A 25,057-nucleotide genomic window follows, 5' to 3' on the forward strand; every position below is an offset into this window, starting at 1 on the left:
TTAAGTAACTGTGTATATGGAGCTCTCCATCCTCATTACGGTTATCCACAGGGTGAATGTCAAATTGTGAAATTGATTCATTAAGACATAATGTAGTTTCTATGTAAAGTGCCCAGAAGGCAAGTTTCTAAGCTCAAATCAATTTTCTCCTTTGGAAAGGATATGATGGAGTCTATGAAAGCTGAGCTTGACAGACAGAAAGAGGAAAAAAACGGAATGAAAAAGGAAATGCCAATGATGAAGGCCATGGTCCAGAGACCACAGGATGAAACAGAAAAAACATATCTTGGAGATATGACAACTGAGATACCATTTGAGTCACAAGAGCTAAGAACCGCCATTGAAAAAGAAAGAAGAGACTTGGAACGCAGAGAGAAAAGGATTATGAGAGAGAAGTATGACCTGGAAAAGTCAAAAGCCGAGTTTGAGAAGGAAAAGGCTGAGATGGAGAACCTGATCACAAAACAACGAGAAGAGGACAGACAAATTATTGAGGACATAGAAAAGAAAAAAGAAAATCTCAAGCAAATGGATGCAGAGATGCAAAGAAAAAGACAGGTAATCGTAAGGGAAGTGCAATATAAAAAACAAAAGATGCAGGCCTTTAAAAAAGCAAAAGATAAGTTTAAACAAACGCAAGTTAAATTTAGCAAAGAGAAAATTGAAATGGGAAACATCAAAATGGCTACCGTGGCGGAAAGAAAGAAATTAGCAGTAGAGCAAGCTTACATAGAGAAACGTAAGGAGGAGATGGAAGCCATCCTTGAAATGACAAAGAAGGAGAATGAAGATCTGCTGAACTTAAAAGCTAAAATAGAGGGATGGAAAGAAGACAAAGATGAATGGGGTGAAAGCCTGAAAAGAGAAAGAAAGGAACTTGAAAATGTGAAAGGTGAGACGCAAAAAGAAAAAGAGGACATGATAAGAAACAGGAACATTTTGGAAAAAGAGAAAAAGGACTTGGAGCTGATGAGATCTGAGACGCAGAAAGAAAATGGGAAGATGGAACAAGAGAAGCTTAAGGTACAAGTTGAGAGAGAAAAGCTTGATCAAATGAAACTGGAGTTACAGAGAAAGTCCAATGACCTAGATATGATCATAGAAGACACAAAAAGGGAGAAAGTAAGTGCATCACAAATTTCAATCCAAATACAACAACAAAAGAATGAAATTGATTGTTTGGTGGAGGAGACAAAGAGGAGTAAAATAGAAGAAGAATTGATGAGAGCTGAAATAAAAAGACAGAAAGAGGAAATACACAGCAAACAAGACATTCTATCAAAGGAGAGAGAAGATCTGAATAAACTCAGAACAGAGGTAAACAATCAGAGAGAAGAGATTGAAAAAGAGCAAATGAAAGAGACATTTCTAATTAATCAGACAAAGACAGAGATGGAACAAGAGAGATGTGAGTTGGACAGAAAAAAGAAAATGATAGAGCAGAATATGGATGAGCTAAAGCAGAGAAAGTGTGAGATGAGAAAAGTAGAAAACATGATTGTCGAGCTTAAAAAAGAAGAAGAGAGTATAACAAATGAGATGAATAGGATGAGAAAGAACACAGAGCAGAAAAATCTTGAAACACAGAGACGGTCTGAAGACATAAATCAGCTCATGGATGAGACAAGACGGGAGAGGGGGAAGGTTGAAGAACTGGCTATCCAAACTCAGAAACAAAGAGAAGAAATGGTGGGTTTCATGGAAAAGAACAAACAAAAGCAGAACGAACTGGAACTCATGAATGACAAGATTGAAAGAGAGAAACAAGACATCGAAGAAAGTCGGGATGTGCTAACAAAGGAGAGAGAGGAGCTGGAACAAATGAGGAATGAGACACAGCAACAGAGAGAGGAGACAGAATCTCACATGAAAGACCAAAGGAAAGAGAAAGAACATTTGGAACAAATGACGACGGACATGAAAAAACAGTTGCTAGAGATGGATAATGACAAGGAAATGATAGAAAGCTCAATGGGTGAACAGAGATTGAAAGAGGCAGAAATGGTGAGAGAAAAGGAGATCATGGAAAACAAGATGGCTAGACTCAAAGACGAAGAGGATGGAATGCGGGAAGAAATAGGAAGGAAGATGGACAACTTGAAGCAGGAAAGTCATGAAATCAAAAGACTTAGAGATGAAATTGACAGTGAAAAGGACCAGCTGAATGCAAAATTGCTTGAGTTGGAAAAAATGCGTGAAGAACTAGTTAGAGAGAAGAAGGAAGTGAAAGACAGGAAGGATGAAATACTGAAAGAGAAAGATCAGTTGGAAGAGAGGCGAGGTAAGATAAGTAAGGAGAAAGAGGAATTGGATATCAGTCTTGAACTGATGAAAAGACAAGGGGAAGACTTGACGAGCTTGAAGGCTGAAGCAGAAGCACAGACCGAGCCTATGGAAAAAGACTGGAAGGAAAAGCTCACGAGGGAAAGACAACAATTTGAAGATGTAAAGGAGGAGATACAGAAGGAAAAAGAAGCCTTTGAGAGAAAGAAGGGATTGACCATGAAAGAAAGAGATGAGTTTGAGCTGATGAAGTCTGAAACCCAGGGACAATTGGAGGAAATAGAACAAAACAAACAAGACATTCGTGTGGAGAAGGAAAAGCTGGATCAGATCAAAGCTGAGTTAGAAAGACGATCTGAAAACATAAATCAGGTCATGGATGAGACAAGACGGGAGAGGGGGAAGGTTGAAGAACTGGCTATCCAAACTCAGAAACAAAGAGAAGAAATGGTGGGTTTCATGGAAAAGAACAAACAAAAGCAGAACGAACTGGAACTCATGAATGACAAGATTGAAAGAGAGAAACAAGACATCGAAGAAAGTCGGGATGTGCTAACAAAGGAGAGAGAGGAGCTGGAACAAATGAGGAATGAGACACAGCAACAGAGAGTGGAGACAGAATCTCACATGAAAGACCAAAGGAAAGAGAAAGAACATTTGGAACAAATGACGACGGACATGAAAAAACAGTTGCTAGAGATGGATAATGACAAGGAAATGATAGAAAGCTCAATGGGTGAACTGAGATTGAAAGAGGCAGAAATGGTGAGAGAAAAGGAGAACATGGAAAACAAGATGGCTAGACTCAAAGACGAAGAGGATGGAATGCGGGAAGAAATAGGAAGGAAGATGGACAACTTGAAGCAGGAAAGTCATGAAATCAAAAGACTTAGAGATGAAATTGACAGTGAAAAGGACCAGCTGAATGCAAAATTGCTTGAGTTGGAAAAAATGCGTGAAGAACTAGTTAGAGAGAAGAAGGAAGTGAAAGACAGGAAGGATGAAATACTGAAAGAGAAAGATCAGTTGGAAGAGAGGCGAGGTAAGATAAGTAAGGAGAAAGAGGAATTGGATATCAGTCTTGAACTGATGAAAAGACAAGGGGAAGACTTGACGAGCTTGAAGGCTGAAGCAGAAGCACAGACCGAGCCTATGGAAAAAGACTGGAAGGAAAATCTCACGAGGGAAAGACAACAACTTGAAGATTCAAAGGAGGAGATACAGAAGGAAAAAGAAGCCTTTGAGAGAAAGAAGGGATTGACCATGAAAGAAAGAGATGAGTTTGAGCTGATGAAGTCTGAAACCCAGGGACAATTGGAGGAAATAGAACAAAACAAACAAGACATTCGTGTGGAGAAGGAAAAGCTGGATCAGATCAAAGCTGAGTTAGAAAGACGATCTGAAAACATAAATCAGGTCATGGATGAGACAAGACGGGAGAGGGGGAAGGTTGAAGAACTGGCTATCCAAACTCAGAAACAAAGAGAAGAAATGGTGGGTTTCATGGAAAAGAACAAACAAAAGCAGAACGAACTGGAACTCATGAATGACAAGATTGAAAGAGAGAAACAAGACATCGAAGAAAGTCGGGATGTGCTAACAAAGGAGAGAGAGGAGCTGGAACAAATGAGGAATGAGACACAGCAACAGAGAGTGGAGACAGAATCTCACATGGAAGACCAAAGGAAAGAGAAAGAACATTTGGAACAAATGACGACGGACATGAAAAAACAGTTGCTAGAGATGGATAATGACAAGGAAATGATAGAAAGCTCAATGGGTGAACTGAGATTGAAAGAGGCAGAAATGGTGAGAGAAAAGGAGAACATGGAAAACAAGATGGCTAGACTCAAAGACGAAGAGGATGGAATGCGGGAAGAAATAGGAAGGAAGATGGACAACTTGAAGCAGGAAAGTCATGAAATCAAAAGACTTAGAGATGAAATTGACAGTGAAAAGGACCAGCTGAATGCAAAATTGCTTGAGTTGGAAAAAATGCGTGAAGAACTAGTTAGAGAGAAGAAGGAAGTGAAAGACAGGAAGGATGAAATACTGAAAGAGAAAGATCAGTTGGAAGAGAGGCGAGGTAAGATAAGTAAGGAGAAAGAGGAATTGGATATCAGTCTTGAACTGATGAAAAGACAAGGGGAAGACTTGACGAGCTTGAAGGCTGAAGCAGAAGCACAGACCGAGCCTATGGAAAAAGACTGGAAGGAAAAGCTCACGAGGGAAAGACAACAATTTGAAGATGTAAAGGAGGAGATACAGAAGGAAAAAGAAGCCTTTGAGAGAAAGAAGGGATTGACCATGAAAGAAAGAGATGAGTTTGAGCTGATGAAGTCTGAAACCCAGGGACAATTGGAGGAACTAGAACAAAACAAACAAGACATTCGTGTGGAGAAGGAAAAGCTGGATCAGATCAAAGCTGAGTTAGAAAGACGATCTGAAAACATAAATCAGGTCATGGATGAGACAAGACGGGAGAGGGGGAAGGTTGAAGAACTGGCTATCCAAACTCACAAACAAAGAGAAGAAATGGTGGGTTTCATGGAAAAGAACAAGCAAAAGCAGAACGAACTGGAACTCATGAATGACAAGATTGAAAGAGAGAAACAACACATCGAAGAAAGTCGGGATGAGCTAACAAAGGAGAGAGAGGAGCTGGAACAAATGAGGAATGAGACACAGCAACAGAGAGTGGAGACAGAATCTCACATGGAAGACCAAAGGAAAGAGAAAGAACATTTGGAACAAATGACGACGGACATGAAAAAACAGTTGCTAGAGATGGATAATGACAAGGAAATGATAGAAAGCTCAATGGGTGAACTGAGATTGAAAGAGGCAGAAATGGTGAGAGAAAAGGAGAACATGGAAAACAAGATGGCTAGACTCAAAGACGAAGAGGATGGAATGCGGGAAGAAATAGGAAGGAAGATGGACAACTTGAAGCAGGAAAGTCATGAAATCAAAAGACTTAGAGATGAAATTGACAGTGAAAAGGACCAGCTGAATGCAAAATTGCTTGAGTTGGAAAAAATGCGTGAAGAACTAGTTAGAGAGAAGAAGGAAGTGAAAGACAGGAAGGATGAAATACTGAAAGAGAAAGATCAGTTGGAAGAGAGGCGAGGTAAGATAAGTAAGGAGAAAGAGGAATTGGATATCAGTCTTGAACTGATGAAAAGACAAGGGAAGACTTGACGAGCTTGAAGGCTGAAGCAGAAGCACAGACCGAGCCTATGGAAAAAGAATGGAAGGAAAAGCTCACGAGGGAAAGACAACAACTTGAAGATGTAAAGGAGGAGATACAGAAGGAAAAAGAAGCCTTTGAGAGAAAGAAGGGATTGACCATGAAAGAAAGAGATGAGTTTGAGCTGATGAAGTCTGAAACCCAGGGACAATTGGAGGAAATAGAACAAAACAAACAAGACATTCGTGTGGAGAAGGAAAAGCTGGATCAGATCAAAGCTGAGTTAGAAAGACGATCTGAAAACATAAATCAGGTCATGGATGAGACAAGACGGGAGAGGGGGAAGGTTGAAGAACTGGCTATCCAAACTCAGAAACAAAGAGAAGAAATGGTGGGTTTCATGGAAAAGAACAAACAAAAGCAGAACGAACTGGAACTCATGAATGACAAGATTGAAAGAGAGAAACAAGACATCGAAGAAAGTCGGGATGTGCTAACAAAGGAGAGAGAGGAGCTGGAACAAATGAGGAATGAGACACAGCAACAGAGAGTGGAGACAGAATCTCACATGGAAGACCAAAGGAAAGAGAAAGAACATTTGGAACAAATGACGACGGACATGAAAAAACAGTTGCTAGAGATGGATAATGACAAGGAAATGATAGAAAGCTCAATGGGTGAACTGAGATTGAAAGAGGCAGAAATGGTGAGAGAAAAGGAGAACATGGAAAACAAGATGGCTAGACTCAAAGACGAAGAGGATGGAATGCGGGAAGAAATAGGAAGGAAGATGGACAACTTGAAGCAGGAAAGTCATGAAATCAAAAGACTTAGAGATGAAATTGACAGTGAAAAGGACCAGCTGAATGCAAAATTGCTTGAGTTGGAAAAAATGCGTGAAGAACTAGTTAGAGAGAAGAAGGAAGTGAAAGACAGGAAGGATGAAATACTGAAAGAGAAAGATCAGTTGGAAGAGAGGCGAGGTAAGATAAGTAAGGAGAAAGAGGAATTGGATATCAGTCTTGAACTGATGAAAAGACAAAGGGAAGACTTGACGAGCTTGAAGGCTGAAGCAGAAGCACAGACCGAGCCTATGGAAAAAGACTGGAAGGAAAAGCTCACGAGGGAAAGACAACAACTTGAAGATGTAAAGGAGGAGATACAGAAGGAAAAAGAAGCCTTTGAGAGAAAGAAGGGATTGACCATGAAAGAAAGAGATGAGTTTGAGCTGATGAAGTCTGAAACCCAGGGACAATTGGAGGAAATAGAACAAAACAAACAAGACATTCGTGTGGAGAAGGAAAAGCTGGATCAGATCAAAGCTGAGTTAGAAAGACGATCTGAAAACATAAATCAGGTCATGGATGAGACAAGACGGGAGAGGGGGAAGGTTGAAGAACTGGCTATCCAAACTCAGAAACAAAGAGAAGAAATGGTGGGTTTCATGGAAAAGAACAAACAAAAGCAGAACGAACTGGAACTCATGAATGACAAGATTGAAAGAGAGAAACAAGACATCGAAGAAAGTCGGGATGTGCTAACAAAGGAGAGAGAGGAGCTGGAACAAATGAGGAATGAGACACAGCAACAGAGAGTGGAGACAGAATCTCACATGGAAGACCAAAGGAAAGAGAAAGAACATTTGGAACAAATGACGACGGACATGAAAAAACAGTTGCTAGAGATGGATAATGACAAGGAAATGATAGAAAGCTCAATGGGTGAACTGAGATTGAAAGAGGCAGAAATGGCGAGAGAAAAGGAGATCATGGAAAACAAGATGGCTAGACTCAAAGACGAAGAGGATGGAATGCGGGAAGAAATAGGAAGGAAGATGGACAACTTGAAGCAGGAAAGTCATGAAATCAAAAGACTTAGAGATGAAATTGACAGTGAAAAGGACCAGCTGAATGCAAAATTGCTTGAGTTGGAAAAAATGCGTGAAGAACTAGTTAGAGAGAAGAAGGAAGTGAAAGACAGGAAGGATGAAATACTGAAAGAGAAAGATCAGTTGGAAGAGAGGCGAGGTAAGATAAGTAAGGAGAAAGAGGAATTGGATATCAGTCTTGAACTGATGAAAAGACAAAGGGAAGACTTGACGAGCTTGAAGGCTGAAGCAGAAGCACAGACCGAGCCTATGGAAAAAGAATGGAAGGAAAAGCTCACGAGGGAAAGACAACAACTTGAAGATGTAAAGGAGGAGATACAGAAGGAAAAAGAAGCCTTTGAGAGAAAGAAGGGATTGACCATGAAAGAAAGAGATGAGTTTGAGCTGATGAAGTCTGAAACCCAGGGACAATTGGAGGAAATAGAACAAAACAAACAAGACATTCGTGTGGAGAAGGAAAAGCTGGATCAGATCAAAGCTGAGTTAGAAAGACGATCTGAAAACATAAATCAGGTCATGGATGAGACAAGACGGGAGAGGGGGAAGGTTGAAGAACTGGCTATCCAAACTCAGAAACAAAGAGAAGAAATGGTGGGTTTCATGGAAAAGAACAAACAAAAGCAGAACGAACTGGAACTCATGAATGACAAGATTGAAAGAGAGAAACAAGACATCGAAGAAAGTCGGGATGTGCTAACAAAGGAGAGAGAGGAGCTGGAACAAATGAGGAATGAGACACAGCGACAGAGAGTGGAGACAGAATCTCACATGGAAGACCAAAGGAAAGAGAAAGAACATTTGGAACAAATGACGACGGACATGAAAAAACAGTTGCTAGAGATGGATAATGACAAGGAAATGATAGAAAGCTCAATGGGTGAACTGAGATTGAAAGAGGCAGAAATGGTGAGAGAAAAGGAGAACATGGAAAACAAGATGGCTAGACTCAAAGACGAAGAGGATGGAATGCGGGAAGAAATAGGAAGGAAGATGGACAACTTGAAGCAGGAAAATCATGAAATCAAAAGACTTAGAGATGAAATTGACAGTGAAAAGGAACAGCTGAATGCAAAATTGCTTGAGTTGGAAAAACTGCGTGAAGAACTAGTTAGAGAGAAGAAGGAAGTGAAAGACAGGAAGGATGAAATACTGAAAGAGAAAGATCAGTTGGAAGAGAGGCGAGGTAAGATAAGTAAGGAGAAAGAGGAATTGGATATCAGTCTTGAACTGATGAAAAGACAAAGGGAAGACTTGACGAGCTTGAAGGCTGAAGCAGAAGCACAGACCGAGCCTATGGAAAAAGACTGGAAGGAAAAGCTCACGAGGGAAAGACAACAACTTGAAGATGTAAAGGAGGAGATACAGAAGGAAAAAGAAGCCTTTGAGAGAAAGAAGGGATTGACCATGAAAGAAAGAGATGAGTTTGAGCTGATGAAGTCTGAAACCCAGGGACAATTGGAGGAAATAGAACAAAACAAACAAGACATTCGTGTGGAGAAGGAAAAGCTGGATCAGATCAAAGCTGAGTTAGAAAGACGATCTGAAAACATAAATCAGGTCATGGATGAGACAAGACGGGAGAGGGGGAAGGTTGAAGAACTGGCTATCCAAACTCAGAAACAAAGAGAAGAAATGGTGGGTTTCATGGAAAAGAACAAACAAAAGCAGAACGAACTGGAACTCATGAATGACAAGATTGAAAGAGAGAAACAAGACATCGAAGAAAGTCGGGATGAGCTAACAAAGGAGAGAGAGGAGCTGGAACAAATGAGGAATGAGACACAGCAACAGAGAGTGGAGACAGAATCTCACATGGAAGACCAAAGGAAAGAGAAAGAACATTTGGAACAAATGACGACGGACATGAAAAAACAGTTGCTAGAGATGGATAATGACAAGGAAATGATAGAAAGCTCAATGGGTGAACTGAGATTGAAAGAGGCAGAAATGGTGAGAGAAAAGGAGAACATGGAAAACAAGATAGCTAGACTCAAAGACGAAGAGGATGGAATGCGGGAAGAAATAGGAAGGAAGATGGACAACTTGAAGCAGGAAAATCATGAAATCAAAAGACTTAGAGATGAAATTGACAGTGAAAAGGAACAGCTGAATGCAAAATTGCTTGAGTTGGAAAAAATGCGTGAAGAACTAGTTAGAGAGAAGAAGGAAGTGAAAGACAGGAAGGATGAAATACTGAAAGAGAAAGATCAGTTGGAAGAGAGGCGAGGTAAGATAAGTAAGGAGAAAGAGGAATTGGATATCAGTCTTGAACTGATGAAAAGACAAAGGGAAGACTTGACGAGCTTGAAGGCTGAAGCAGAAGCACAGACCGAGCCTATGGAAAAAGACTGGAAGGAAAAGCTCACGAGGGAAAGACAACAACTTGAAGATGTAAAGGAGGAGATACAGAAGGAAAAAGAAGCCTTTGAGAGAAAGAAGGGATTGACCATGAAAGAAAGAGATGAGTTTGAGCTGATGAAGTCTGAAACCCAGGGACAATTGGAGGAAATAGAACAAAACAAACAAGACATTCGTGTGGAGAAGGAAAAGCTGGATCAGATCAAAGCTGAGTTAGAAAGACGATCTGAAAACATAAATCAGGTCATGGATGAGACAAGACGGGAGAGGGGGAAGGTTGAAGAACTGGCTATCCAAACTCAGAAACAAAGAGAAGAAATGGTGGGTTTCATGGAAAAGAACAAACAAAAGCAGAACGAACTGGAACTCATGAATGACAAGATTGAAAGAGAGAAACAAGACATCGAAGAAAGTCGGGATGTGCTAACAAAGGAGAGAGAGGAGCTGGAACAAATGAGGAATGAGACACAGCAACAGAGAGTGGAGACAGAATCTCACATGAAAGACCAAAGGAAAGAGAAAGAACATTTGGAACAAATGACGACGGACATGAAAAAACAGTTGCTAGAGATGGATAATGACAAGGAAATGATAGAAAGCTCAATGGGTGAACTGAGATTGAAAGAGGCAGAAATGGTGAGAGAAAAGGAGAACATGGAAAACAAGATGGCTAGACTCAAAGACGAAGAGGATGGAATGAGGGAAGAAATAGGAAGGAAGATGGACAACTTGAAGCAGGAAAGTCATGAAATCAAAAGACTTAGAGATGAAATTGACAGTGAAAAGGAACAGCTGAATGCAAAATTGCTTGAGTTGGAAAAAATGCGTGAAGAACTAGTTAGAGAGAAGAAGGAAATGAAAGACAGGAAGGATGAAATACTGAAAGAGAAAGATCAGTTGGAAGAGAGGCGAGGTAAGATAAGTAAGGAGAAAGGGGAATTGGATATCAGTCTTGAACTGATGAAAAGACAAAGGGAAGACTTGACGAGCTTGAAGGCTGAAGCAGAAGCACAGACCGAGCCTATGGAAAAAGACTGGAAGGAAAAGCTCACGAGGGAAAGACAACAACTTGAAGATGTAAAGGAGGAGATACAGAAGGAAAAAGAAGCCTTTGAGAGAAAGAAGGGATTGACCATGAAAGAAAGAGATGAGTTTGAGCTGATGAAGTCTGAAACCCAGGGACAATTGGAGGAAATAGAACAAAACAAACAAGACATTCGTGTGGAGAAGGAAAAGCTGGATCAGATCAAAGCTGAGTTAGAAAGACGATCTGAAAACATAAATCAGGTCATGGATGAGACAAGACGGGAGAGGGGGAAGGTTGAAGAACTGGCTATCCAAACTCAGAAACAAAGAGAAGAAATGGTGGGTTTCATGGAAAAGAACAAACAAAAGCAGAACGAACTGGAACTCATGAATGACAAGATTGAAAGAGAGAAACAAGACATCGAAGAAAGTCGGGATGTGCTAACAAAGGAGAGAGAGGAGCTGGAACAAATGAGGAATGAGACACAGCAACAGAGAGTGGAGACAGAATCTCACATGAAAGACCAAAGGAAAGAGAAAGAACATTTGGAACAAATGACGACTGACATGAAAAAACAGTTGCTAGAGATGGATAATGACAAGGAAATGATAGAAAGCTCAATGGGTGAACTGAGATTGAAAGAGGCAGAAATGGTGAGAGAAAAGGAGAACATGGAAAACAAGATGGCTAGACTCAAAGACGAAGAGGATGGAATGCGGGAAGAAATAGGAAGGAAGATGGACAACTTGAAGCAGGAAAGTCATGAAATCAAAAGACTTAGAGATGAAATTGACAGTGAAAAGGAACAGCTGAATGCAAAATTGCTTGAGTTGGAAAAAATGCGTGAAGAACTAGTTAGAGAGAAGAAGGAAGTGAAAGACAGGAAGGATGAAATACTGAAAGAGAAAGATCAGTTGGAAGAGAGGCGAGGTAAGATAAGTAAGGAGAAAGAGGAATTGGATATCAGTCTTGAACTGATGAAAAGACAAAGGGAAGACTTGACGAGCTTGAAGGCTGAAGCAGAAGCACAGACCGAGCCTATGGAAAAAGACTGGAAGGAAAAGCTCACGAGGGAAAGACAACAACTTGAAGATGTAAAGGAGGAGATACAGAAGGAAAAAGAAGCCTTTGAGAGAAAGAAGGGATTGACCATGAAAGAAAGAGATGAGTTTGAGCTGATGAAGTCTGAAACCCAGGGACAATTGGAGGAAATAGAACAAAACAAACAAGACATTCGTGTGGAGAAGGAAAAGCTGGATCAGATCAAAGCTGAGTTAGAAAGACGATCTGAAAACATAAATCAGCTCATGGATGAGACAAGACGGGAGAGGGGGAAGGTTGAAGAACTGGCTATCCAAACTCAGAAACAAAGAGAAGAAATGGTGGGTTTCATGGAAAAGAACAAACAAAAGCAGAACGAACTGGAACTCATGAATGACAAGATTGAAAGAGAGAAACAAGACATCGAAGAAAGTCGGGATGTGCTAACAAAGGAGAGAGAGGAGCTGGAACAAATGAGGAATGAGACACAGCGACAGAGAGTGGAGACAGAATCTCACATGGAAGACCAAAGGAAAGAGAAAGAACATTTGGAACAAATGACGACGGACATGAAAAAACAGTTGCTAGAGATGGATAATGACAAGGAAATGATAGAAAGCTCAATGGGTGAACTGAGATTGAAAGAGGCAGAAATGGTGAGAGAAAAGGAGAACATGGAAAACAAGATGGCTAGACTCAAAGACGAAGAGGATGGAATGCGGGAAGAAATAGGAAGGAAGATGGACAACTTGAAGCAGGAAAGTCATGAAATCAAAAGACTTAGAGATGAAATTGACAGTGAAAAGGAACAGCTGAATGCAAAATTGCTTGAGTTGGAAAAAATGCGTGAAGAACTAGTTAGAGAGAAGAAGGAAGTGAAAGACAGGAAGGATGAAATACTGAAAGAGAAAGATCAGTTGGAAGAGAGGCGAGGTAAGATAAGTAAGGAGAAAGAGGAATTGGATATCAGTCTTGAACTGATGAAAAGACAAAGGGAAGACTTGACGAGCTTGAAGGCTGAAGCAGAAGCACAGACCGAGCCTATGGAAAAAGACTGGAAGGAAAAGCTCACGAGGGAAAGACAACAACTTGAAGATGTAAAGGAGGAGATACAGAAGGAAAAAGAAGCCTTTGAGAGAAAGAAGGGATTGACCATGAAAGAAAGAGATGAGTTTGAGCTGATGAAGTCTGAAACCCAGGGACAATTGGAGGAAATAGAACAAAACAAAGAAGACATTCGTGTGGAGAAGGAAAAGCTGGATCAGATCAAAGCTGAGTTAGAAAGACGATCTGAAAACATAAATCAGGTCATGGATGAGACAAGACGGGAGAGGGGGAAGGTTGAAGAACTGGCTATCCAAACTCAGAAACAAAGAGAAGAAATGGTGGGTTTCATGGAAAAGAACAAACAAAAGCAGAACGAACTGGAACTCATGAATGACAAGATTGAAAGAGAGAAACAAGACATCGAAGAAAGTCGGGATGTGCTAACAAAGGAGAGAGAGGAGCTGGAACAAATGAGGAATGAGACACAGCAACAGAGAGTGGAGACAGAATCTCACATGGAAGACCAAAGGAAAGAGAAAGAACATTTGGAACAAATGACGACGGACATGAAAAAACAGTTGCTAGAGATGGATAATGACAAGGAAATGATAGAAAGCTCAATGGGTGAACTGAGATTGAAAGAGGCAGAAATGGTGAGAGAAAAGGAGATCATGGAAAACAAGATGGCTAGACTCAAAGACGAAGAGGATGGAATGCGGGAAGAAATAGGAAGGAAGATGGACAACTTGAAGCAGGAAAATCATGAAATCAAAAGACTTAGAGATGAAATTGACAGTGAAAAGGAACAGCTGAATGCAAAATTGCTTGAGTTGGAAAAAATGCGTGAAGAACTAGTTAGAGAGAAGAAGGAAGTGAAAGACAGGAAGGATGAAATACTGAAAGAGAAAGATCAGTTGGAAGAGAGGCGAGGTAAGATAAGTAAGGAGAAAGAGGAATTGGATATCAGTCTTGAACTGATGAAAAGACAAAGGGAAGACTTGACGAGCTTGAAGGCTGAAGCAGAAGCACAGACCGAGCCTATGGAAAAAGACTGGAAGGAAAAGCTCACGAGGGAAAGACAACAACTTGAAGATGTAAAGGAGGAGATACAGAAGGAAAAAGAAGCCTTTGAGAGAAAGAAGGGATTGACCATGAAAGAAAGAGATGAGTTTGAGCTGATGAAGTCTGAAACCCAGGGACAATTGGAGGAAATAGAACAAAACAAACAAGACATTCGTGTGGAGAAGGAAAAGCTGGATCAGATCAAAGCTGAGTTAGAAAGACGATCTGAAAACATAAATCAGGTCATGGATGAGACAAGACGGGAGAGGGGGAAGGTTGAAGAACTGGCTATCCAAACTCAGAAACAAAGAGAAGAAATGGTGGGTTTCATGGAAAAGAACAAACAAAAGCAGAACGAACTGGAACTCATGAATGACAAGATTGAAAGAGAGAAACAAGACATCGAAGAAAGTCGGGATGTGCTAACAAAGGAGAGAGAGGAGCTGGAACAAATGAGGAATGAGACACAGCGACAGAGAGAGGAGACAGAATCTCACATGGAAGACCAAAGGAAAGAGAAAGAACATTTGGAACAAATGACGACGGACATGAAAAAACAGTTGCTAGAGATGGATAATGACAAGGAAATGATAGAAAGCTCAATGGGTGAACTGAGATTGAAAGAGGCAGAAATGGTGAGAGAAAAGGAGAACATGGAAAACAAGATGGCTAGACTCAAAGACGAAGAGGATGGAATGCGGGAAGAAATAGGAAGGAAGATGGACAACTTGAAGCAGGAAAGTCATGAAATCAAAAGACTTAGAGATGAAATTGACAGTGAAAAGGAACAGCTGAATGCAAAATTGCTTGAGTTGGAAAAAATGCGTGAAGAACTAGTTAGAGAGAAGAAGGAAGTGAAAGACAGGAAGGATGAAATACTGAAAGAGAAAGATCAGTTGGAAGAGAGGCGAGGTAAGATAAGTAAGGAGAAAGAGGAATTGGATATCAGTCTTGAACTGATGAAAAGACAAGGGGAAGACTTGACGAGCTTGAAGGCTGAAGCAGAAGCACAGACCGAGCCTATGGAAAAAGACTGGAAGGAAAAGCTCACGAGGGAAAGACAACAACTTGAAGATGTAAAGGAGGAGATACAGAAGGAAAAAGAAGCCTTTGAGAGAAAGAAGGGATTGACCATGAAAGAAAGAGATGAGTTTGAGCTGATGAAGTCTGAAACCCAGGGACAATTGGAGGAACTAGAACAAAACAAAGAAGACATTCGTGTGGAGAAGGAAAAGCTGGATCAGATCAAAGCTGAGTTAGAAAGACGATCTGAAAACATAAATCAGGTCATGGATGAGACAAGACGGGAGAGGGGGAAGGTTGAAGAACTGGCTATCCAAACTCAGAAACAAAGAGAAGAAATGGTGGGTTTCATGGAAAAGAACAAACAAAAGCAGAACGAACTGGAACTCATGAATGACAAGATTGAAAGAGAGAAACAAGACATCGAAGAAAGTCGGGATGTGCTAACAAAGGAGAGAGAGGAGCTGGAACAAATGAGGAATGAGACACAGCGACAGAGAGAGGAGACAGAATCTCACATGGAAGACCAAAGGAAAGAGAAAGAACATTTGGAACAAATGACGACGGACATGAAAAAACAGTTGCTAGAGATGGATAATGACAAGGAAATGATAGAAAGCTCAATGGGTGAACTGAGATTGAAAGAGGCAGAAATGGTGAGAGAAAGGGAGAACATGGAAAACAAGATGGCTAGACTCAAAGACGAAGAGGATGGAATGCGGGAAGAAATAGGAAGGAAGATGGACAACTTGAAGCAGGAAAGTCATGAAATCAAACGACTTAGACATGAAATTGACAGTGAAAAGGACCAGCTGAATGCAAAATTGCTTGAGTTGGAAAAAATGCGTGAAGAACTAGTTAGAGAGAAGAAGGAAGTGAAAGACAGGAAGGATGAAATACTGAAAGAGAAAGATCAGTTGGAAGAGAGGCGAGGTAAGATAAGTAAGGAGAAAGAGGAATTGGATATCAGTCTTGAACTGATGAAAAGACAAAGGGAAGACTTGACGAGCTTGAAGGCTGAAGCAGAAGCACAGACCGAGCCTATGGAAAAAGACTGGAAGGAAAAGCTCACGAGGGAAAGACAACAACTTGAAGATGTAAAGGAGGAGATACAGAAGGAAAAAGAAGCCTTTGAGAGAAAGAAGGGATTGACCATGAAAGAAAGAGATGAGTTTGAGCTGATGAAGTCTGAAACCCAGGGACAATTGGAGGAACTAGAACAAAACAAAGAAGACATTCGTGTGGAGAAGGAAAAGCTGGATCAGATCAAAGTTGAGTTAGAAAGACGATCTGAAAACATAAATCAGGTCATGGATGAGACAAGACGGGAGAGGGGGAAGGTTGAAGAACTGGCTATCCAAACTCAGAAACAAAGAGAAGAAATGGTGGGTTTCATGGAAAAGAACAAACAAAAGCAGAACGAACTGGAACTCATGAATGACAAGATTGAAAGAGAGAAACAAGACATCGAAGAAAGTCGGGATGTGCTAACAAAGGAGAGAGAGGAGCTGGAACAAATGAGGAATGAGACACAGCGACAGAGAGAGGAGACAGAATCTCACATGGAAGACCAAAGGAAAGAGAAAGAACATTTGGAACAAATGACGACGGACATGAAAAAACAGTTGCTAGAGATGGATAATGACAAGGAAATGATAGAAAGCTCAATGGGTGAACTGAGATTGAAAGAGGCAGATATGGTGAGAGAAAAGGAGAACATGGAAAACAAGATGGCTACACTCAAAGACGAAGAGGATGGAATGCGGGAAGAAATAGGAAGGAAGATGGACAACTTGAAGCAGGAAAATCATGAAATCAAAAGACTTAGAGATGAAATTGACAGTGAAAAGGAACAGCTGAAAGCAAAATTGCTTGAGTTGGAAAAAATGCGTGAAGAACTAGTTAGAGAGAAGAAGGAAGTGAAAGACAGGAAGGATGAAATACTGAAAGAGAAAGATCAGTTGGAAGAGAGGCGAGGTAAGATAAGTAAGGAGAAAGAGGAATTGGATATCAGTCTTGAACTGATGAAAAGACAAAGGGAAGACTTGACGAGCTTGAAGGCTGAAGCAGAAGCACAGACCGAGCCTATGGAAAAAGACTGGAAGGAAAAGCTCACGAGGGAAAGACAACAACTTGAAGATGTAAAGGAGGAGATACAGAAGGAAAAAGAAGCCTTTGAGAGAAAGAAGGGATTGACCATGAAAGAAAGAGATGAGTTTGAGCTGATGAAGTCTGAAACCCAGGGACAGTTGGAAGAAATAAAACAAATCCAGATGGAAAGGGAGGAAATGAAAAGTGTTATTGAGGATTTCAAGAGAAAAGAATCTAATTGGGAAGTGATGAAAACGGAGATTGAGACAAAGAAACGTGAAACAGAAAATATCATGGAAATGATCTCAAAAGAAAAGGACAACATCGAAAAAATGAAGATTGAAATGGAAAGGGAGAGGGAAGAAATTGATATCACCAAGGGCAAGATGGTGAAGGAGATGGATGAGCTGGAACAGAGAAAAGCTGAGATCGAGATTGGAAAATATGAAGCAGAAATGCTGATGGCTGAACTGAAAGAGGAAGAGCAAAGTATGAAGAAAGAAATTTGCACGATGAAAGACAGTCTAGAGCAGATTAAAGCTGAAATACAACCACAGAGAGAAGACATTGAAAGCAAGATGGTGGAGCTGAATGTCCAAAAGGCTGAGTTGGAAAATGCTATGACAGATATCGACAGACAAAAAGAGGACATGCAATGCCAAAGACAGCAAATTGATCAAAACAAACAACAGATGAGAAAGGAAAAGGATGATCTGGAAAGGATTAAGATGGAGATAGATACACGATCAGAAAATCTAGAAACTCTTTTTGAGAAAACAAAGAGGGAGAAAGAGGATGCTGAGATAATGGCTATTCAAGTCCAGAAGGAAAGGAAGGAAATTGAAAGTATTGTCGAAGAGAACAACAAACGGACAGAGAAACTGGAATTCATGAAAACTGTGGTGGATAAAGAGAAACAAGAAACAGAAAACATCAAGGACATGGTAACAAAGGAGAAGAGTGAACTGGAACAGATCAAGATGGAGTTAGAGACACGATCTGAACATCTAGACAACATAATGGATGAGACAAAGAGGGAGAAAGAGAATGTTAATGACATGACTGCCCAAATCCAGAAAGAAAAAGAGAACATTGAAAACTTGATAGTCAACAACAACAGACAGAGAGAGGAACTGGAATTGATGAAAGCTGAACTAGAGAAAGAGAAATCAAAGACTGAAAATGTCAAGGATGTGCTATCAAAGCAAAATAATGATCTTAAACAAATGAAGATTGAGATGGAAAGAGAGAGAGAAGAAATGAATAACACTAAGGACAACATTGCAGTTGATATGAATGAGCTGGAACAGAGAAAAGCTGAGATAGAGAATAGAAAATATGAAGCAGAAAGTTGGATGGCTGAACTGAAAGAGGAAGAGCAAAGAGTGAAGGAGGAAATCTGCAAGATGAAGGAGAACCTGGAACAGATCCAGACAGGAATACAACTACAGAGAGAAGACATTGAAAGCAAGATGGAGGAGCTGAATGTAAAACAGGCTGAGATGAATAAGGCTATGGCAGATATCAACAGAAAAAAAGAGGATACGCAAAATCAAAGGGAAGAAATACAACAAGACAAACAAAAGATGCAAGATGAAAAGGATGAACTGGAACAGATCAAGATGGAGTTACAAACACGATCAGATAATCTGGAAAACCTCATTGAGGAGACAATGAGGAAGACGGAGAACATTGAAAGTATGGCTTTCCAGATTCAGAAGGAAAGGGAGGAAGTTGAAAGTATTGTTGAGGATATCAAGACAAGGAAAGCTGATCTGGAATTGATGAAAGCAACGGCTGAAGTAGAGAAGCAAGAAACAGAAAACATCAAGGAAATGATCTCTAAGGAAAAAGACAAACTAGAACAAATGACGATTGAGATTGAAAGAGAGAAGGAAGAAATTGATATCACCAAGGGCAAGATTGAAATGGATATGTATGAGCTGGAAAATAGAAAGGCTGAGGTAGAGAATGGAAAATATCAATCTGAAAAACTGATTGCTGAATTGAAGGAGGAAGACCAAAGAATGAGGGAGGATATCAGGAAGATGAAAGAAAACCTAGATACTGAAATACAGCTGAAGAGAGATGATATTGAAAGTAAAATGGAAGAGTTGGATGTCAAAAAGAGAGAGCTGGAAAACATGTTGACTGATATTTACAGAGAAAAGGAGGAAATACAAAACCAGAGAAAGGAAATAGAAGAAGAGAAACAAAATATACAAGATGAAAAGGATGGGCTGGAACAGATCAAGGCTGATTTACAGATGAAGAGCAAAAAGGAGAATGTTGAGGGCATGGCTGTCCAATTCCAGAAGGAAAAGGAGGAAATTCAAAGTGTAATGGTAGAACCCGAGATAAGAAGAGAAATACCGGAATTTACAAAAGTGGAGGTAGAGAAGGAAGAAACAGAGAATATCAAGGACATTGTATTAAAGGATCAAAAGTATCTGGAACAAATGAAGATTGAGATGGAAAGAGAAAGAGAAGAAATTGATAATACCAAGATCAAGATAGCAATCGATATGGAAAGGCTGGAAGCGACAAAGGTTGTAACAGAGAGAAAACTGAAAGAAGAAGAACAACAAATGAGGGAGGTTATCAAGAAGATGGAAAGCAATCTGGAGCAGATTGATGCTGAAATGCAGCTGAAGAGAGAGGACATTGAAAGTAAAATGGAAGAGCTGAATGTCAAAAAGAAAGAGTTGGAGAACACCATGACAAGTATCAACAGACAGAAAGAGTACATGCTAAACAAGAGGGAGGAAATGGAACAAGAGAAACAAAAGATGCAAGATGAAAAGTATGAGCTGGAACAGATTAAGATAAAGTTACAAAAACGATCAAAACTTCTAGACAATCTAATTGAGGAGACAAAGATGGAGAAGGAGACTATTGAGGACATGACTGTCCAAACCCAGAAGCAAAAGGAGGAAATTAAAAGTGTTATTGAGGATATCAAGACAAAGAAAGATGAATTGAAATTCATTAAAGCTGAGATAGAGAAAGGAAAAGAAGAAACACAAAACATCAAGGACATGGTATCAAGCGAGAAAAACAATCTGAAACAAATTGGGCTTGAATTGGAAAGAGAAAGAGAGAAAATGGATAAAAGCAAGGGAACATTAGAAACAGATGTTGGTAAGCTAGAACGAACAAAGTTTGAGGATGAACAGTGGATTTATGAATTGAAAGAAGAAGAGCAAAGAATGAGGGAGGATATCGAGAAGATGAAAGACAACCAAGAGCAGATCAATGCTGAAATACAATTACAGCGAGAGGACATTGCAGCCCAAATGGCAGAGATAAATGTCAAAAAATCAGACTTGGAAAACATCCAAGCTGATCTAGACAGACAGAAAGTAGAACATGATGAGATGAAAAAATATATATTTGTGGAAAAGAATCAACTGGACGAGAGGAATGCTGCCTTGCAAAAACAAAGGGAGGAGGTGGGTAAAATCATGGAACCAACAGCTATTGTGAAGAAAGATGTAATAATGGCTGAAGTACAAACACAGACAGAGCCCATGGAAGACAGCTTGGAGGAACAGCTCAAAAGTGACATGGAAGAAGTTGAAGGTCATGGCATAGATAAAGAGGACCTGGAACAAACCAACAGGCTGACAATGATAGAGAGGGATGAGTTGGAATCCATGAAGTCTGAAATAGGAAAACAAAGACAGGAAATAGAGGAGAACAAACAAAAGATACAGGATGAGAAGGATGAGATTGAAAAGATCAAGAATGATTTACAGAAACGGTCAGAGAATTTAGACAACCTCATGGAAGAGACAAAGAGGGAAAAGGAGAATGTTAAGGACAGGGCTGTTCAAATTCAGAAGGACAAGGAGGAAATTGAGCATGTTATTGAGGATAGCAAGACAAAGAACGCTGAACTGGAAATGTTGAAAGCTGAGATAAAGACAGAGAAACAAGAAACATTCAACCTGAAGGACATGATATCAAAGGAGAAACGTGACTTGGAACAAATTAAGATGAAGATGGAAAAAGAAATACAAGAATTGGATAACACCAAGGACATGATAGAAATTGATATTAGTCAGCTGGAACAAAGAAGGGTTGAGTTAGAAGGAGAAGAAGATGGAATGAAAAATCTGATGGCTTCACTGAAAGAGGAAGAGCAGAGTATGAAAGAGAATATTGGGAAGATGAAAGAAAATTTAGAGCAGATTAATGCTGAAATACAACTACAGAGAGATGACATTGCAACCCAAATGGAAGAGTTAAATGTAAAAAAAAAAGAGTTGGAAAACATTCAAATGGACATCGACAGACAAAAAGAACAGATGGACAAAACACAAAATGCTATAATCATGGAAAAGAATGAACTGGAAGAGAAGCTTGCTGGCACGCAAAAACAAACGGAGGAGGTGGAAGCCATCATTGAAATGACAAAGAGGGAGAAGGAGGATGTGATGAGGATAAAGGCTGAAATAGAGGAACAGAAAGATCAAATGGAAGACAACCTGATGGAAACTCTGAGACACGACAAAGAAGAACTTGAATGCCTGAAAGAAACAGAAAGAAAGGAGGAAACTAAGGGCATAAAAGAGAAGACAGAGAGGGAGAAGGATGGGTTAGAACGGGTTAACATAGAGTCCCAGAGAGTGTTGGAAGATCTGGAGAACGTTGTGGAGGAAACCATGGAGAAAGAGGGTACAGAGGAAATGGCTATCCAAATACAAAAGCAAATGGAGGACAATGTGAGAATCATTGAGGAGATGGAGCAAAAGAAGGCATATTTAGAGCTGATGAATGTTAAGATGCAAAGTGAGAGAGAAGAAATAGACTCTAACAAGGCCATGATTGAAAGGGAGAAGGATGACCTGCAACAAATGAAGTCTAAGATTACACAGCAAAGATGCGAAATTGAACAAATTACAACCGTCTTAAAGGATGAGAAGGACACTCTTGAGCAATTTAAGACTGATATGGAAAGACAGAGACAAGAGATGATGAACAATATGGACTTGGTGGAAAGAGAGAGAGATGAACTGGAAAAGACAAGGTCTGAGATGGAACACATGACAGCTAAAATAGAAAGACCGAAGGAGGAAATTGACATAAGAAAGGGTGCAGCAATGATGGAGGTGCCTCAGCTGGAGGAAAGAGAAGACAGCAATCAGAAACCGAGTTTTGAAGTCGTCTTCATCTCAGATACAACACAGACAGAAAAAATAAAGGATGAACCCAAACAAAGCGAGGTTGAGACACTTCAGACAAAGGAAGAAACGATGGACTCAATCAAGAAGGACAGAGATGATCTAGAACAAATGAGAGCTGACATACAAAAACACATGGAAGACAGAAATAAAAGCAAGAATGTGACAGATTGGGGGAAGTATGAGTTGGAACAAAGACAGTTACTACTAAACCAGCATGAGGAGGAAATAGAAAGCTTGAGGCAAAAGTTACAGGTGGAGAGAGAAGTGCTGGATGAGGTTATGAATGACATACAAAATAAGCATGACATATTAAAGAGTGAGAGGGATCAATTGGAAAAGATAAGGGTTGAGTTCCAGAGAGAAAAGGATACAGAAGGTTACTGGATTACTCAACATAAAGAAGAGGAGGGGAGGAAAATGGAACACCTGGAGCGGTCTTCTGCAGAGACAGACACTCTTAGCTCAGGAGCAGACAATATAATGGCAGTAGGCAGTAGAGAGATGGACAAGAAGAAAGAAATAACACATACAGCAGAGACAAAACAAGAAAGTGGAGACATGGAGGAAGTCAAACTGGTAAAGCAAGAAACAGAAAAAGATGTAAGCAAAACTGGGTATAAAGAGAAAAGGAGCTATATAAATGCTGTGACACAAACGCAAGAAATTGAGGAAGTAGGACAGCTGAAGAACGAGGATGAGGAGGGTGAGCTTGCACTACTGATGGTTGAAATAGACAAACAGAGAAAAGAGATTGAAAACAACATGGTGGAAATAGAGAGACAGAAGAAGGAGCTGCAACAGATCAGAGCTGAGATACAGACAGCCAAAAATGAACTGGTGGAGACTGAGATGCACGGACAGATCAAAGATTCCAGTGAGATCCAGAGACAGGTCGAAGATTCCAGTGAGATCCAGAGACAGGTCGAAGATTCCAGTGAGATCCAGAGACAGGTCGAAGATTCCAGTGAGATCCAGAGACAGGTCGAAGATTCCACTGAGATCCAGAGACAGGTCGAAGATTCCAGTGAGATCCAGAGACAGGTCGAAGATTCCAGTGAGATCCAGAGACAGGTCGAAGATTCCACTGAGATCCAGAGACAGGTCGAAGATTCCAGTGAGATCCAGAGACAGGTCAAAGATTCCACTGAGATCCAGAGACAGATCAAAGATTCCACTCAACTCAGAGAAGAAACTGAGAACAACCTCGGACAGAAGACAACTACAACGCAAGTGGAGTTGGATCAGACAACAGATGAAAGGCTCCCAAAGAGAGATCATTTGGAGAAAATCCGTCAAGAGGCTCAGGCAGACAAGGAAGAGATTGAGAAGATTAAGCACAGAGTTCATGAGATGAAAGAACATCTAGAGGAAAGACTAGCAGTGATTCAGAGACATGAGTTGGTACAGAGAACAAGGATACAAAGAGAGAAAGAAGAGCTAAAGAAGATGAAAGAAGAGTTGGAGAGAGACAGCCAAGCTCGGCAAACAGAGTGGGACAGAGGCAGGAGGAAACTTCAGGAGAAGGACCAAGAGCTTGAGATGCTAAAAGTGGAGATGTTCCGAGAGATCGAGAGACTGCAGGTTAATATGGAAAAAGAGATGGAAACACTCAAGACAAGTGACAAAGGTATCCAAACCTCAGACATGGTATTAACCATAGAAGAAGAGAGAATGTGGTTGATGGAGGAATCAACAACAGAGGAGTACAGTATGCTGGCAGAAATAAGCCAAGAAACAGAGCATACCACAGTGGATATGACATTCGCCAGTTCATCACTGGAGCTCCAGGGTCAATCAGAGGAGCTCACAGTGATAGAGGATGCTCAGATGAGCGTAGTAGGAGCAGAAGCTTCTCCATTCAGCAGGTTGCTACGGTGGCTTTGGCGCTACTGCTGTAACTGCTGCCGCTGTTGTGACTGCTGCGGAAGGGAGTGTGAAGAAGAGGAGGAGAACATAGTATAGTCCCAACTCTTAAGTCAGCAAAATTGTGCTTCAATAGAAGCTTAGAGTACATGAAGTTAAACAACTTTAATTCAATGTGTATTTATTTTTTCATAGCTTTTCCAGATAGTTGCATTTAGTGTGCAATAGTATCGCCAGCCTTCACAACAATATCAGTGGGGCTCAAAATAAATGAATTGCTATGTAAAGACTGTGTGAAAAAAATCTCGTTCAGTAATATGAATTGTGAAACAACACCATCAGTTATTATTCATTCAGTTACATCATGTATGATATGTATTCTACTATGCCCAAGTGATATGAAATCGTGTTGAGATTATGATATGCAACAACCTGATTTATATGGCTAAATTGCAGTGTTGTAAGTGTTGTGCAGTATTGCAGTGCTATGTATTTACAATTATGACGAACTAAGTTTGCACTGAATATTACATCTAGAGAGAGCAAAACGTACCTTTATTTATTTATTATATTTTATAATGAAATATATATTTATTATATCTTTTTACAGCTTTTGTTAAAGGTGCACTGGATACTAAATGGACTCTCATCAAGATTTGTCGTAATAATTTGTCAAAACAAGTTATTTCTATTACTTTTAGTTTTCTTATTTTTATACACACGGAATTTGCAATAAACAAAGCGCCATTCTATATTTTTCTCAGGGACAGTTGTTGTTCTTTAAGCCAGTACTTTGTAAGTGTAAAAGCCTTGTAATTCATTTATAAGCGTGTGATTCGAATGTATTTGATTTGGTTATTTCTGCATCTCTTTCTCTATACATCCACAATTACAACAAACATTTGTTATTATGTTTTCATATGGGATGAATTTACAGTGCAGTAATGGATACTAATAGTGACTGAAGAAGTACAAAATACACTGGATTATTTTGA

The 25,057-nt window shown here is 40.1% G+C and overlaps 1 protein-coding gene across 1 annotated transcript in view; it reads left to right on the forward strand.

Moving 5' to 3' along the window:
- LOC115176154 (titin-like) overlaps nt 1–24,961 on the forward strand; it is a 35,851-nt gene extending 10,890 nt beyond the window's left edge. The window contains 2 exon segments of the mRNA XM_029735982.1: nt 160–5,454; nt 5,457–24,961. Coding sequence (XP_029591842.1) covers nt 160–5,454; nt 5,457–24,161 — 24,000 coding nt within the window. The 3' untranslated portion in view covers nt 24,162–24,961.
- The last annotated feature ends 96 nt before the right edge of the window (nt 24,962–25,057 follow it).

Source organism: Salmo trutta, chromosome 36, assembly GCF_901001165.1.
Source record: "Salmo trutta chromosome 36, fSalTru1.1, whole genome shotgun sequence".
Lineage (NCBI taxonomy): Eukaryota > Metazoa > Chordata > Actinopteri > Salmoniformes > Salmonidae > Salmo > Salmo trutta.